The sequence below is a fragment of the Pantherophis guttatus genome, chromosome 7 (assembly GCF_059756535.1).
Source record: "Pantherophis guttatus breed Tessera chromosome 7, ASM5975653v1, whole genome shotgun sequence".
NCBI classification, from domain to species: domain Eukaryota; kingdom Metazoa; phylum Chordata; class Lepidosauria; order Squamata; family Colubridae; genus Pantherophis; species Pantherophis guttatus.
The window spans coordinates 69,237,127-69,254,654 of record NC_142069.1 but is presented as its reverse complement, the minus strand read 5'-3'; the positions used below and the strand labels follow the sequence as shown (position 1 = coordinate 69,254,654).

At 38.6% G+C, this 17,528-nt stretch overlaps 1 protein-coding gene across 11 annotated transcripts in view; it reads left to right on the top strand.

Moving 5' to 3' along the window:
- CADPS2 (calcium dependent secretion activator 2) overlaps positions 1-17,528 on the top strand; it is a 370,960-nt gene that overhangs the window by 139,707 nt on the left and 213,725 nt on the right. For all 11 annotated transcript variants that reach the window (XM_087874199.1, XM_034431095.3, XM_087874197.1 and 8 more), the window contains exon 6: positions 2,917-3,038. In XM_087874199.1, coding sequence (XP_087730325.1) covers positions 2,917-3,038 — 122 coding nt within the window. The remainder of the gene's footprint in view (positions 1-2,916; positions 3,039-17,528) is intronic.

The window sequence follows — 17,528 nt, the reverse complement described above, 5'->3', positions numbered from 1 at the left end:
TTTAAAATAAAATGCTTAGAACTGACTGCCTGTGTTACATGTTACGTAGTTTTTTGGCAGTGGAAAACTAGTAGAATATTTCTAGAACCTGTAGGTCTAGAAGCACTCTGGCCAATTTATCTTTTCATAGCTGGAAAGAAAGAATTTAACTTAATTAATTTCAAAGTGTACAGAAACTGCTAACTTATGTAGTAAGTGAACTAACTTTTCTGGAGGTTTTTCAAAAACTGCATAAATGAAGTGTTTTCTTGCAAAAACGTTTTCCAAGATGTTTGATTTCTCCTTTTTCTCCTATTTCATAGGAAACCAAAATGATACTGTGCCTGTTTTTAATCAGGGAAATCTCTCTGCAAGTTGACCTGGTCACAGTGCACATTTCTGTAATCAAGAAAACAATGGTTTCCCAAAAGCATGATGACACTGATTAAAGTTTAAAGAATTTGAGTTAAGGAACAATCACCTTCACAGTCATAATTTAAGTTGTTGTCTTCAAGACAATAATTTCAATTTCTGAAGTGACAAGCCACTAAAGCAGCATGTGGTTTACATTTCAACACCCATTTGCTACATTCAACCCAGAAGTGGAACTTTGGGCAATTAGATTTATTATTTATTTATTTATTAGTTCAATTTATATGCCACCCTCCTCCGAAGACTCAGGACGGCTTACAATGCACTTATAGCAATAGCCTTCATTCTTTTTTATATACCTGCTTATTAGGGCTTTTGGTCCCCCATAAGTGGTGTTTCTACAGTCATCTTATTGCCCCCCCACAATCCAGGTCCTCAATTTACCTACCTCGGAAAGATGGAAGGCTGAGTCAACCTTGAGCCTGGTGAGATTTGAACTCGCACTAATTGCAGGCAGCTGGCAGCTAAGTGCTACATAACAGCACTTAGTCCGCTGCACCACCAAGGCTCTTGTGATGTTGTAGATGTTGATACGGAGGGCCTTTAATTAACATCCTGGGCTTAATGCAGGGGTGGGTTCTACTTACCTTTACCACCGGTTTGCAACGGGATTGCTGATGATGACATCCCGGGTGGTGGGCGTGGCCTCCCACCGGTTTTACTACTGGTTCTTGTGAACCAGTCTGAACCGGGGATAACCCACCACTGGCTTAATGGTGTGAAAATATTTTTATATGTCTCTGGTTGGACATGCGAATGAAAGCTCAGCTATGTTCATAATTCTTCCCAGCAATATGAATAAATAAAATAAATAAAGGCGCTCTGGTGGCTCAGCAGACTAATTAACATCCACTTACATCTGCTGCCTGCAATTACTGCAAGTTCAAATCTCACCAGGCTCAAGGTTGACTCAGCCTTCCATTCTTTCTAAGGTAGGTAAAATGAGGACCCAGATTATGGGGGCAATAAGATGACTTTGTATAAATATACAAAAGTATGAAGGCTATTGCTTAACGCAATGTAAGCCACCCGGAGTCTCCGGAGAAGGGCGGCATATAAATAAAATTAAAAATAAAATAAAAATAAATAAATGGAAGTTTGGAATTTTGACCACCAATTGTAGCAGCATTCTGCTATCAATCAAAGATTAAGTTTTCCCTAGCTACATCCAGGCAAAGTATCTTCAAATAAGGTGAGATCAATTCAGATTTGCACTTCAGATCAGTGTTATTTTAATATGTGAAAGTTCACAATTCTATGCTCAGATCAAGGTAAGTCTTACAATAGTTGGGTATGCAGTAGTTTATACTAATGCTCAGTTGCTATGTATCAGGTTAAAATCTAGATACAGTGTTTTTAATATATTTGAAATATTACTAGTTTCTTCATATGTTTTTCTTGGATTCAAAACATAACAATTTGTTTATTTGTCCCAGCATTGTCCCTCACTTGCTGATGAGTAATATTTGTACAAAAAGGTACATTTGAAGCTTTGTGGCCACTAGTCATGATCCAAAAGCATCCACAATTACACTCTCAATATTTATAGTCTGTTGGTGAACAGAGGTGTTATTATAGTCTTTACATCCTCAAATATTATAATCATTCAATTATACATTGCAGCACCGTATTTTTCAGAGTATAAGACACACCCCTTTCCCCCCCCCAAAAGGGGGTAAAAATTTAGGTGCGTCTTATACACCGAATGTAGCCCCGCCCACCCACTGGCCCCCATCCTTTGGCCTCTGTCTCGCAGCAGTTACCTCCTTGCAAGCAAACAGCAAGAAAAAAACAGCTCCTTTCAGATTCAGCACAGCCTAATTAGCACAAGTTGATTGGATCCTCCTGCCCCGACTCTCAGCTGATTTGCTCTCAGCTGTTTTGGGCAAGGCTCTGCTGCTTGCTGCAAAGAGGTAAATTGCTGGAGCAGATTTTTTTTTTCCTTGTGCTAATCAAACTGCTGAAAACGAAAATGAAAGTAAAGCAGGCTATTTGCTGTTTGCTGCAACGAGGCAAAATTGTTGGGAGGCAGAGACAGATTTCTTTTTCTTCTTTTCCTCACCAAAAAAGGTAGATGCGTCTTATACTCCAGTGTGTCTTATACTCCGAAAAATACAGTATATTTACTGATAGGCCAAATATAACTCTAATGTAGTATAAAGTGCTAGATATAGGATTTTTGGATTTTTAAAACTCAGTATGATGCTTAGTGTGACAGTTGCTGTGTACACATGAATATAGAGCATACTTGTTTCCATGCAGTGTTTATCACTTTTCTTCCTCAATGTTTAATAGCAAAACCATCAACATATTTTAAAGGATAATCCAAAGTTGCAAGGAAGATGATGATCAATTAACTGTATAAAGCAGCAATAACCTTACATTTATATAAATCTGAGTGAGACCTACATTTTTAGCCAATAGTAACATTGCCTCCTGTGTACTGAGTATATATTTCAAACTGTTACATCAATGCACATTTACTGGGGTTTTTTTCTTGTACAGATTGTTATAATGGAAGTTCAAGGCTTAAAGTCTCTAGCTCCGAGCCGTATTGTTTACTGTACAATGGAAGTAGAAGGAGGAGAGAAACTTCAAACAGACCAAGCTGAAGCTTCAAGACCACAGTAAGACTTTCAAATAATGGGATTTCCCCCCCTTTTTAAAAAGGAGGATCCCTTCAATCTCATAGGAAAATTTGCTCTAAATTTGGATTTATGTTTATGGAAGTAAAAGTTAGCAAAAAAGTAACAAGTCACTCATTTGCAGAACTGATGGAAAACTGACAGACTAGTGGCCTGGTTGGCACATCTCTTCTAGAAGTTAACAGCAGAAGGTTTGCAGAAAAGGCCTGATAGGAGAACAGAGGAAAGTAGACATGTCCAACATCAGCATCTATAGGAGGATGTATAAAATTAAGATGGTTATCTTAGCAGAATTAGCAAAAGCCTGCCTCTTTTGTGCATGTGTCTATGTTGTTCTGTTGAAAGAAACTTCCTTCTGGGTTCTGCTCCAAGTGGGGAAACAGACACTGGAAACATGGAGACTGCTTGGAAAGATGGTTTAATGGTGGACAGGATCACATGGCTTGAGTTCCTGAACAGAAAAGGGGCAGATACAGAAAATCCTCGGGTTTTTATGCTCTCTCTGGCTCTGCATTACTTGGGGCCCCGAAAGAGTACTCTGATTGGTTGTCAGACTCCCAGGGGGTGGGGGTCTTGCTGGCTGATGGTCACATGTGCTTCCCAGGTCACATGTGGTGAGTCTCTGCTGCTATTGTGTAGAGGGATAATCCTATCTTTCGCAATTCCTACTATGGCTCTGCCTGAAGGAGGCAGATCTTTGTTATGTAGAATAGACTGGCCCAGGCCTTAATGGCCCATTGACAAAGGGTGGGGGGCAGGAAGGTGGGAGCTGCTTTGTCTGTAAAATATGCTTCTCATATTTCTGCCTTTTTCATATTTCCTAAAATATTTCACTCTTCCAGGAAAGGGGTGGGTGCTAACTTCCTACAGTTCGTATGAACAATGAGGCAGGGTTTGTCATATTGCTGCAGAACCCTCTTAATATTTTTGACACACACACACACACACACACACACACACACACCCTGCATGGATGACATTGATGCTCACACCAACTTGAAATGGCTAATAAATGCTCCTTTATTTATAGACACTGTCACCCTACTTGTCCTCCATCATAACAAGTGACAATGTATAACAGTCTTGTGCACAGTCACTCACGCCCTCGTCACCTCTCGCCTTGACTACTGCAATGCTCTCTACATGGGGCTCCCCTTGAAGAGCACCCGGAGGCTCCAGCTGGTCCAGAACGCAGCAGCGCGGGTAGTGATGGGAGCAACATGGCGCTCCCATGTAACACCGCTCCTGCGCGAGCTGCACTGGCTCCCGGTGGTCTTCCGGGTGCGCTTCAAGGTGTTGGTTATCACCTTTAAAGCGCTCCATGGCATAGGGCCTAGCTATCTCCGAGACCGCCTGCTGCTACCGACGACCTCCCATCGACCCGTGCGCTCCCACAGAGAGGGCCTCCTCAGGGTGCCATCAGCCAAACAATGTAGGCTGGTGACCCCCAGGGGGAGGGCCTTCTCTGTGGGGGCACCTACCCTCTGGAATCAGTTGCCCCCAGAGATAAGAAGAATCCATGACCTCAATGCCTTCCGTCGTTCCCTGAAAACCTATCTTTTTCAGCAAGCCGGGTTGGCTTAGAAGAAATTTTTAGATTCTTTTAATTAGTTTGTGATATCTTAACTTTCGGGCCGAAATTTATATATATATTTAAATGTTTTAATATTTGTATTCTATGTTTTTTATCTTGGCTGTACACCGCCCTGAGTCCTCAGGGAGAAGGGCGGTATATAAATTGGAAATTAAATTAAATTAAATTAAATTTTACATAGCCTGTAGCTGCCCTTGGATGATGTCAGAATAATGGAGGAGAAAATGTTTGAAGTTGACAAATTCTTAAGACTCTATAACACATGGACTGGGAATAGACAAAGGCAACATTATAGGGTGGAGGCCAATGATGTTGGTCCCCTTATTTATTTCATTTCATTCTACTCAATGTATGACTTACATAGAAGTCAAGAGAGCAAAACACATCTTGTTTAGCCATTCCTTCTAGAATTACGTTTTGCTTTTATTTTCTAAAAACATAATAAGGTGGATGAATCGTAATTCATCATGATTATTCTTCATTTACTAAATATGCCATAGTCCCAAATTTACTTATTTGAGTAAAATAAGTAAAATCTTACAATCCTCAGTGACTTTATAGACATTGTATGTAATATGTAAGATGTTTGGTGTTGCCTACTTCCATAAAGTTTTGTCAATTTCCTAGTTTAATCTTCAAGCTAGGATTTTCTGGTGGCCTCTTTTCCAAATAAAAACTAAGTCCAACCCTGTTTACCTTTTCAAGATTAGTCAAGGTCAGCTAAGTGCTTCCATCTAGCTCGGTGATAATATTATTGATCTATTTGATAATGTTTGATACATTCATTGGTAATATCCTGTCTGTCTGTCTAGCTGTCTATATGCCTACATGTTTTCAGTTTAAATGTATGCTGCCTTGAACTCTTTTTGATCAGGTTTAATTTATTATTTATTTATTATTTATTTTATTAGTTCGATTTATATGCCGCCCTTCTCCAGAGACTCAGGGCAGCTTACAATGCATTAAGCAATAGCCTTCATACTTTTGTATATACCTGCTTAGTAGGACTTCCCCCCCCCCAGCGGTGTTCTATTTTATACAAAGTCAGCTTATTGCCCCCACAAACTGGGTCCTCATTTTACCTACCTCGGAAGGATGGAAGGCTGAGTCAACCTTGAGCCTGATGAGAATTGAACTCGCAGTAAAAATGGGGTATCTCAATGTGGAAGTGTTCTCTTTGGAACTTACATTTTAACAACTGATGTGTGGTAAAATATAGAAATGATTGGTTTTCATATGCAATTTTTTTTTCTTTCTGCCTTTTGTTGTTTTATGTTGCTGGATCTGCTGGATGGATCTTCATAAATGTATTCATTCAGTCAGACGTGCTTTGCTTGGCAGAGATTCAACTTGTACACATAGCTTAAAATTCAAATTCCATAAATTAATACTGATAAAATTTATTACACGACAACTTTCTTCAACCTGGAGTCCTCCAGATAAGTGAGTTATAATTTGCATAATATCCAACTCATTCAGTGAAGTCTTTGTTGAAGATTATGGGACTTGTGGTTGGTTTCCTCTTGGATCTCCTTGCAGCTCATTTTTGGAGGATGCCCTAAAGAAAAAGACTTCAGGAGGGAACTCTTATTCTAAGGATGACATACAGGAAGTTAATTAATTGTGCTTCTGATTCATTTGATTGGCCTCTGGGGTGATATAGTTTCTTCAGAAGCCTTTCCCTTCTGTTAACACATCACTCAGAATCTTTTGTAGATCTGTTTTAAGACATCCTACCAACAGTGTCTCCTGCTCTTTAATGTGTGCTGTGAGATGCTGTTTTGAAGATTATAGTCACGAAATTCCTTGTGGACCAACCATGAACTTGACATTTGCTAAACAAGTATAAAACTCCATTTGAAAGTAATATAAGCATGTAAATATGACAAGGTGTTTTTTCCTCTCTCTAAATAAATTTGTACTTTGAAACTTCTTTCATATTTTTTTTACTATTTCAAAAATGGAACCTACAGTGCAAGAAGTATGCCGGATTAAACCTGAGACCATTTTGACAAAAAAAAAAGTCTCAGATTCATGCATTTCTGCTTGTTTTCTCATGAGTGGCAATAATATGTTCAAAGCCAATTAAAAACAAAAATCTGTACAATATAATTGGAAAACAATGGTGAGGAAGACAGTAAACTGCTAAATGTTTAAAATATTGAAGTACTGTCCTAAAACAGCACATTTATTTTGGTCATAGATCATCATAAAACACAGATTTTCTTAAACAAATGCAATAGATACCAAGAAATGGGAATTGGAAGGGAAACTGTAATTATTAATTTAGTAATTGTTGAGTACATCTATATACCCTACTGCAATTTTCGGAAACAGAACAAAACAAATATTAAAATAAAAAGCAAAAAGCAACCAAGTATATAATACAATATTGGAAAACATTTCATCTTTATTATATACATTGCACAATTAAAGACATCTCAGTATTAAATAATGGCATTTAGCCCAAGAAGCATTTAAAGGCATAAAAGGACTTTAAAGAGTAATATCTCAAGGAATGAGAAGCTGATTGTGAAAGTATAGTGAATAGAAGAGAAAGGATCTCAAGCTGTGGTTTGTATGAATGTCAGATCCTACATGTAAGAGTGGTAGCAACAGGACTCATCTGCAATGTGTACAGATGTGGATTATTGCTTTAGTTTCTTAATTGCTAAAGACAGGGACATTTTCTATGAATGATATATGTTTTTTAAAAAACAGAAGGGAAAGAGGGAAGAGCAAGAAAAACGTAACAAAGAAAAGATAAGATGATGAAAATGAAACCAGTATAATAAAGAAAAAAAGGAGTATAGGTAGTCCTCAATTTACAACTCTAATTGAGCCCAGAATTACCACCATAAGTCATTCTGATTATTAAGTGGGTCATCCTGTGACTGATCTGATTTTATGACATTTTTTGTAGCAGTTGTTAAATGAATCTGCTGTCGTTAACTGAACCATTGTGGGCAACCAGCATTTTTTTACATAAACCATAAACCATGGTCACATGACCCTGGGATGCTACAAACATCTGGTTTCCAAATGCCCAAAATGCAATCACATGACTGATGGGGTGGCCACTGAAACTTTGAGTCCAGATCCTAAATAGTCAGGGACTATCTATAATTAGAGGGAAAGAAAGGGGAAAAATGGACAGAAATGTAGATGGAAATGATCAATAAATCAGGTAGCTCAGAGGAAAGTAACTATGGGATGAGGGGGCTGTGATGTATTGTCCCAACTCTACATGGATTGCAAAAGGTACTTGAATGACATAACAGTTTTTTAATTTTTAGGCTGGGAATGGGAGCGTTTTGCCATAGTGATTCAAAAAATGCACACCAAAGACGAAACAAAAATCAGGCATTATACCTCTGAATTCTAGTAGCATGATGTTGGCATCCTGAGAGTTCATGTAGGTTGCCTGTCCTTGGAATGGCAAAATGGTGGTGAAAATCTTTAATTCTTTTTCAGCATGCTTGCCACAGGGCCTTAACTGCAATGTATAATTCAAAATTTCAGAGTACCAATTACTAACTTTCCATGCCACAGCTAAAACATTAACATTTTTGTTTTAAAAATGCACAGCTCTCTTGATCTGGATCATTTAAGAAAAAAGAGAATGTACTGTACCTTTGTTGTATTCCCTTTTCTCCTCTCGTTCATCCATTTGGACTGAAAGTATGAAATAACTGATAAGAGGAACCATAAGCTGCTAGGTAATAATGGACAGGAGAAATGATTTTCTTTTCCCTACTCACTCAGGAATGTTGCCTGATCTTTTGAAAGATTGGCCTAATAAATGTCTGAGTTATTGGAAAGAATGTTGTACTTCAATGTTTGCTCACTTCTCTTTTTTCCCCTAAGGAGAAGACTAACTAAAGTATTAAAGATTTCATTAGCATTCTCAAATTATATTAATTCTTAAATTAAATTTTGAAAAAGTGTCAGATCAAAGCCAGGGATTGTCAACATTCTGTCTAGATTTGCAGGCCATTGCCCTGTAGTTGTAGGAATCTATAGGGAGCATTTATTTGCTTTCACTGGGCATCCATGGTGGATTGGGTTCACCTGAGAATATGGCAAGTGACATTCACAGATGGCTTCCTTACTCACACATTGTGCCCGTGCAAAAGAACTGCCTAAGGCTATGGCTTCTGGTGGTGTTAGAGATGGTGCAGAGAAATGCAGGTTGCAGAACTGTTGATATAAGTAAACTATGAATATCATGACCTTTAATAAAAGAAGTTGACATTTTGAACAGGAATCATGCCTCACAAATCTCTTGCAATCATTTCTAATGCCAATGAGGATTTATACTGAAAATCTATGAAAAAACAGTAATTCTTACTTTTCCTAAAATGGTGCTAAAGTGAGACGAGATCAGGATCATGCAGATTTATTTATTTATTTATATCCTGCCTTTTAGCATTTTTATAAATAACTCAAGGCAATGAAGACACAAAATAATTCTTCCTCCTCCTACTTACCCCACAACGGCCCTGTGAGGTGGATTGGGCTGAGAGAGAATGATTGTCCCAGAGTTGCCCAGTTGGCTTTCATGCCCAAGGCAGGACTAGAATTTAACACTCTCCTGGCTTCTAGCCTGGTGCTTTAATCATTAGACCAAACTGGCTCTTTTTGACTGGACTTCTAAGATTAATTACAGGCATCTCATCATATTAATTAAATTTAATCTCAACAATTTACAACCATTGTTTATTATATGGTATGATTGTTACGATGATTATATAGTTGAAATAATATTCTTAAAACTGGACAGAATGCTAGATTGTAAAAAAATATAAAGAGAAACAGACATATCTGATTGCCCTGGATCATATTAGTTGGACTGGTCCTTTAAAATATATATATAATCTACATTTGTCCCCTTTGCTAGAGTTTAAATCTGATCCACTATCTCTTTTAAAATAAGACATAAAAACATATCTAACAGGCAAATATATTTCAGAAACATTCTACTGTTGTTGTTTTGCTGAGGTTTCTTCTTAAAATAAGGCTGCCCAGCTCCTTTCAATTTCAGCCATATTAAAGCTTTCTTAAAGTGTGTGCAACACTTTTATGTCGCCTTCCCAGCAGTTTTCTGCTTTTTAAGGTTTCAAAAGGCCACCAGCATAGGATAGTGACCTTTTCTCTCCACTCTCAGTTAGGAGAACACTTTCATCGAAGTTGAGCTCATGGAGCAATGCATCAGTCTGTTGCTTTCAAACAACAGGGATTCCCATCTCCTTGTATAGCTAGTCTTGAGCATTTTATTCTCCATTATTAACTCTGTCATTCTGGAATAAAATAGAGCTTGAGCACTGGAATGCCCACTGGATTTTTAAACCATTTTAATTTTCTTTCTCATAAATATTTTATCATGAATGATGATGAAGGCTGGAACATTTGGCAACTGTTTAATGAATGTCAGAGTAGGATAACAAAATAATACAGAATGCTGGAACTGCTTACGTATTTAAAACTTCTGTGTGGTAACATTTGGTAAAATAATTAATAGAGACTGGATTTAGGTTTAATTGATTCATCCTGTATTTATTCCCATCCGCTCAAGGTTTTGTTGCTGTTCTTGCTGTTTGTATTTAAAATATATTGGGAAATGTGCATTCATTCACCATATAGAACTTTTTATATTTCAATATGGAATATACAGAGTTTTATATGTTGTTTTTCCTAAGGTAAACTTTTAAGATATGTTCCAGTCTTCCTGAAAATATGCTAGGTTGTGCAAGTTTTTAAGCAGAGAATGGCATTTGTTAGAGAATTCAGTTCATTGGTACTCATTCATTTATATCAGAGGTGAACCAAAACTTTAGTATTATGGTCACTAACCAACATCATAAATATTAATAATTTGTAGAGATTTAATGCAATAGGTGAAGTTACAGACAGTAGACAAGCTATTTTTTTAATTTAAATATTCAGGTAGTGCAACCAAACTTAGATTTGCATGCTAAATTATGTGTCTGTGTGTATTTGTTTAAAAGTTCCATGAGATGTTGGGTACTAGCACATACTGCTCGTTATTATGCCTATTGCCTACAGTCTCTGTAGAAAATACAGTATAGAAAAGCATAGGCAAAACATGTGACCTAAGCATAATTTTCCAAGATATAACTTCTTCACATAAAAACTCCTCTTAATTGTGCCTTTGAAAATAACTGGGAGGAAAATATTAAAGTATTAGAGTAGAAAAGCTTTTTAAATTAATTATGTGCAATAAGTACCGGTATATCAAAGTACCTAGTTGCTTTGAAACTATTCTGTTGATTCTGTAATTCAGCACACTTCAACATTGGGCTGTGTTGAGTGTGGTATTCCGTATCCAGAGGATGGCACTAGGCTACTCATAACTCAAAATGAGCAGATCAGTAGACAATATTTGTGGGTGAAAAATTAGTTTTAACAAAAATGTAAATGCAATAAGCTACATTTTGTTAAAACAATTTCCCCTTCCTTCCTTCCTTCCTTCCTTCCTTCCTTCCTTCCTTCCTTCCTTCCTTCCTTCCTTCCTTCCCTAGCTGCCTAAAATTGTTGCTGGCTTCTCAATAGTTTGTGGAGAAGCCAGTAGAATGTTGTAAGTCTAAGAACAACAGGGAATAAGTGGCAACTACCAGGTGGGGAGGAAGCGAGGAGTGCATGAAAGTAGGGAGAGGGAGTGGTACATGGGTGCACGAGGTGTGCCATGTGGATTGGGAATAGTGCATGTAAGAGATATCGGGTGGTTCAGATAATGGTGCATAGAGGTCCAGAAGAGGTGCTACATGGTCAGGAAGGTATGCAATGAATGATATGGATCAGGGATGATTAGGGAGTGAGTATGAGGTACTGCATGAGTCGGGGAAGGTGCACGGGGTGTATGGGGATACCCAAGAGGTGCTGAGCAGGTCAGGGAAGGCATGTGGAGGGAGCAGAGGAGGAATGTGTTCCTCCTCATTCCTCCATTCCTTCCTCTCTGTTCCTCCCTCCCCTTCTACCCTTCCTCCCTATTCCTCCTCCCTGTCACAACTTTCCCGAATTTCATTCCATTTGGAGTTATGGGTCCCAGAGTTTGGAGTCATTCTGTAAGTTAGCCAATGTGAGGCTAAATAATTTGTTGCCTTATGATGCACTGTTTTGCCAGTTAAAAGTTACGGGAATGAGTTTTAGTAGTATATAGATTTATGCGTACAGTATATTTTTCCACCAAATATTCAAAACCAAATAGTCATCTGAACTGAAGCATCTGGTTCTAAAAATCAACCTGTTCATTTGCCACTATGTTGCCAAAATGTTACAATTCTCCAGAAAGAATGGCATGATACTGGCTAAACATGCTTAAATGACTGATTGACCAATAGTTACAATTCCTACCTTTCCTAAAGATAGACATCAGCCAGACCCCCAATTTTAGAGTCAGGCAGATTTGTCAACATAAGTGAAAAGCAGACCCAACTATTCCAGCCATCAATCTGCATTACTCCTAATCAGTTCAAGGGATAAGCAGTCATAGCCAGATCCCTTTCCAGATGATTGATATAGATATTTCTGGTTTTAACTGGTTAATTAATTTGTGGCTTTGTTTGTTTGTTTGTTTTTCTGTCTGTCTGTCTGTCCCTCCTCCCTCCCTCCCTCCCTCCCTCTCTCTCATATATCTAAGTTGACATAGAAACCAGATATAAATGGAATCCATGAACCCTATATAAAGACCATAGGGGGAACCTCCCAAGCTGCCCCTGTTTGCAGAATTTACTCAAAGTGACTGTGCATTCAGCCACACTGGAGTTAGTCTAAAAACAGTTGTAAAGTGGTTGTTTCTCACTTATTTCCTGGTATGCAAGTGTAGACAGATAACTAGCCTCTATTTGAAGGTTTCTAGCAAAGCAAAAATCATGACTTCTCATGGAAGTTATTCCACTGACTGATACCTCACACACTGTTGTCAGGCTATCATGATTCTGTTATAGCCTACAGTATATCAATAAATAAGACCGGGTCTTATTTTCTTTTGGGGGAAGTCATATTATTTTTTTCATGTATGGGAGGCCCACTTCTGCTTGCTTGCAGCATGGCAGGAGGCTGTGTAGCATGCCAGTGCCACCTCCATGAGGCGGGGGGTGGGGTGGAGTTGCCCCATGCGCCCCGCACCAGCTTATCTCAGAGCCCCTGCAGCCAGGCTACCCATGTCCCAAGACCTGCTTCACCTTGCAGTTGAGGTACCAGCATAACATTCAGCCTCCTGCTCTGTTGCAGCCATGAGTAAGCAGAAGAAGTGGGCCAGTGGCCATGTGGGCTCCTGCTGCATATGGTTGCTGCTGCTGTAAGGCAGGTGTCGGGACATGGATGGCCTGGCTGTGGGGGCCCTGAGGTAAGCCGGTGCAGAGCGCATGGGGCAGCTCAACCACCACCTTGCCTCGCCTCATGGCCACGGTGCCACAAGCAACCAGACAGAATGGGCAGCCAGCCGGCTGTGCAGTCTCTTAAGTAAGGGTTATTTTGGGGGGTAGGACTTATATTAGGCACATACATAAAAACATGCTGGGGCTTATTTTCAGGATAGGTCTTATTTTAGGACAAACAGGGATAATATCCATTTTCTGACCTTTTCTATCTAAGAGCTGATATCTACCTTCTTCAAAGCTTTATCACTATTCCTCTACAGATAGTCCTCAAGTTATGGCCATAATGGAGCCTATCCATAATGGTCTTAACTTGTGATTACCGTAAATTGGTCACTCACATGACCAATCTTATTTTATAATCTTTTTTTCTGACTGTCATTAAGCATATACTGTTGCTAGGCGAATGGCACAGTCATTAAGCAAACCCATTTTTTGCTATTGGCTGGTTTTGCCAAAAACTAGAAATAAATACCATCATAAAAATGCAGTCATTTCACTGTGGGATGCTACAAATGGCATGTGACCTGAGGGGGCAGCTGTTGGAAATTTAAAACCAGGACATAAGTGTCCTCAAGGAGGTCCATTGTAGCTTCAGATGATCCCTAAGTCACTGGTCATAACTTGATGACTACCTGTACATCAGTCTTCAGCCTTGAGAGAAGTTCTCAGTCCTAGTGTTCTGGAATGTCACCTTCAATATCTGAACAGATAAGGATATGCCAACATGTTGCTCTTTTAGTTAACATTCTCAGTTCACAATGCTTATTCCTCTCCTTGTTTTATTTTGTATAAAAATAACGTTTTGGATTCCTAATCCAATATAAATTCCACAGTATTATGAAAAAGCTAGAGAATCTTACTCAACACTGATCTTAGTAGTTTGGATATTTTTTTTTCAGTCTTTGCTAAATCAAGTTATCCTGATCAACCCAGTGTTTGCAGATGTCACTAAAATAAAATTAATACAATAAACACTGCAGCTGTTAGATTTTGTATTATTGTAGAAAATATAAGTAAATAACATTTGAAATATTAAATTGTTGTATGCATCACAACATCCCAATATATGTGTAGCAGTTTTCGATGTATATGAGAGGGAGAGACAGAATGTTCCTAGTATCTATATTATAATGCATATCCGGCTTGTTCTTATACTTCAAGCCAAAACTCTTTCATTTAACACACGCAGCATGAGCATCTTCCAACACAGTATTCTATTTTACGGCACACATCTTAGAGCCCTTCCTAATTGTACTATTGAATTTTGGGCTCACATTCAGGAAAGAAATGGAATTTCTAGCTCTGCCTTGGAGGTATGCTATGATCTATCCCATCTCATAATGTCCATCCTCCTTGTTGTCTAATTTTTGTCCTTTGTTTAATGCAATTCTTATGTCACCAAAATGTTGTATATCTACCTACTGTAGGAAGCTTGTTATTCTTTGAGGTTCAAACCCTCTACTAAGAATTGAATATATGGACCTTTTCATTTCATTTGACAATATATAGTGCATTAGTTTAGGAGGTATCCAGATCCAGATGCTTAGTCATTGTAGGAAGGTTTATATAGAAATTGTCAGAATTGTATATACAGATATCAATACGTCATGTCCCCATGTACAGGGTTTTACATGACTTCTAGTCTCACTCTAAAGAAGGTGGATTTCCCATTTTTTTAAACATAGTGTATAACCTATGTTGTGTTTTCTGATACATTGATCTCCAGGAAACACCATGTAACTGGTTTTGTCCTATTTGGACATCAAAATGAATTGCCAGATGGCATCCCCCATAGATATTTTACCCGTATAATGGATATAATACCCCAAGGAATAACTACTACCCATATCTGATGAGCCTCAGTACAATAAAACTGTTCGCATAGTGCCTCCTATTGATCAGTGTAGTTAAAAACACCACAAGGAATATACTGCATGTAGACACTTTTCAGTGTACCACAGTGAACCAGAAGAAATAGAAACTGGCCTTAATAATCCTTATGGTAAATGGAAGCCAAGAGAATTTAACTATTTAACAAAATGGATTCAAGAAAAGCGGATGATGTTGGGCTTATTTCAAAACAGCAATATTTTGATGATAAGAGTCACAAAAATAGTCTAACTTCATTAAATTAGATGCCAGTTCAGTTTATATATCTATCTATCATATTAAGAATATGTAGATTCTCTATGTTTTGGTTTGTATATCCTCCCTCCTGTCTCTTTCAGAATATCATCCTAAATAAGCTTTTTTCCTTCTCCACCAATTTTTTCTTTTCCCTGCATTCCCTGTCCTTTTTCTCAGCATCATCTCAGAATTCTATTAGAATTAAATCTGCAGTGATTGACATGTTGTAATTGCTTCATCCTTGTGTAAGAGATGGCAGTATTTTGTCGCTCAGGCACCCAACCCTTGCAACAGAATAAATTCATATTATGATAGTTCACAGATGGTTAAATGCTTTGGGGGGAAATCAAAACTAGTAACTTGAAAAACACATAAATGCTTTCTTTGAACAGTTGCAGACAAGCTTTATACATAAGAAAACAATGCATATGCTAATGTAAAATAGACTTAATTCTGTGTCTTGGAGACAAGTCTAGTTAAGAGAAGACATTTGCTATTTCGATGATTCTACCATGAGTCAAATTCTTTGAACTTGATACCATTTGCTAATTACTATCTTTAAGGGGGGTTGCATTATGGAAAACATAGTTGTAGTCATAGAATTTATATACAAAATATGTACATAGAAGTGTGTCTTATCTTAAAGTAATTTGTTTTCATTGTTAGTTATAGCAATTGTTACTTATTTGGTGTAAGTAGTTAAGACACCAGACTATAAACCAAGAGGCTGTGAGTCGGGGTGGGCTTCAAAAATTTTAGCAAGGGGTTCTCTTCCCGGTTGCCGGGTGGGCATGGCCATGGTGGGTGTGGCCTAGTCGGCCTCTTGCACCATGGCAGAGAGGGCATTTTTGCCCTCCCCGGGCTCTGGAGGCTTTCCTTGAGCCTCCAAGAGGGTGAAAACGGCCTCCCCAGGCTCTGGAGTCCCTCTGGAGGCCGGAAACGGGCCCATTTCCAGCCTTCCCAAACTTCTGGCAGGCCCGTTTTTCGCCCTCCCCAAGCCTCCGCGCACACCCAGTATTTACCTGCATCCAAAACGGGCCACATGGGGACTCCTGGGAGAGGAGGGGCCAACCAGGAGTGGGATTTGGAGTTTCTCCGAACTGCACAGAATCTTAGCTAGAGATTCTCCCGAACCCCTGTGAACCCCTAGCAGTCCGCCCCTGCTGTGAGTTCTATCCCAGCTTAGGCATTAATCCTAACCTTGGGGCCAGTCACTGTCTCAACTCTTGGAAGGAGGCAATAGCAAACCATTGATGAAACCTTGCCAAAAAAACTGCAGCAACTTGTTCAGGCAGTCAACAGGATCAAAACTGACATGAAGGAACAACAACAACAATTTGTATCATCATATTCTCCTTATTTTTTTCCGCAGCATTTTCCTAAAGTATATACTAAACAGCCATGGAGTTCCATGGCAACAGAAAACTTTAGCTATACATGTGTTGTACCCAAAATGGGTTCTAGCCTGGCATCAAAGCCAATAAAGATCACCAGATACGAGGAATGGCTTTTCCAGCTTCTTTTATTGGAGTACTCCAGCAAAAGGGTCTCAGCAGCTAAAGGAGCCAAGATCCTTGAATAATGCACAAGCACAAATTTTATACAGTTGTGATTAAGGAGGTTAACACCCTAAGAATCACACATTGGTTCCTTGACACGTTTCTTTTGATTAGATTCTTCAACTTTACTCTTCTTCTTCATACATTGCATGTTTATGTTAATAAAATTTCTTATCAAAAGAGGTGTGTCTTTTACTACTGGTATTATAATAAGCTAGAAGTTACTAAAGTTTATATATCTACCTGCCTTAGCTAGCATCCTTCTAGTGTATCCTTCTTACTTGTAAGTTTCTTGTTGCTAGGCAGTAGTGTCCCACCATTTGTTATACTCATCACAGCTGCAACTTTCTGTGTCAGCCATTCCTTTAACAAACTTTCCTAATTCCAACCTGAGTCCTTCATTTCCCACCTTTGCGTCTTTTTAAAGTTTTGACTGAAAAGAATCATTCAATAACTTAGTTTGGGATCAAATCCTTACAAACAACTAATAATGGTAGGGAATAGAATAGAATAGAATAGAATAGATTTATATTTAACCGATGTTAGCATGGGCCAAAAATATAGGACAGAATATAAATCCGAACGAATGGGACTCAATATGGAATAATAATCTTAAAATGACAAAGGCGACGGCTTATAAGGAAAACCAATACAAGCTGTTTTATAGATGGCACATGGCCCCAGCTAGGATAGCGAAGATTTACCCCAATTCGAGCCCTAAATGTTGGAAATGTGACCATCAGCAGGGTACTTTTTATCATTGCTGGTGGACATGTAATCAGGCACAAAA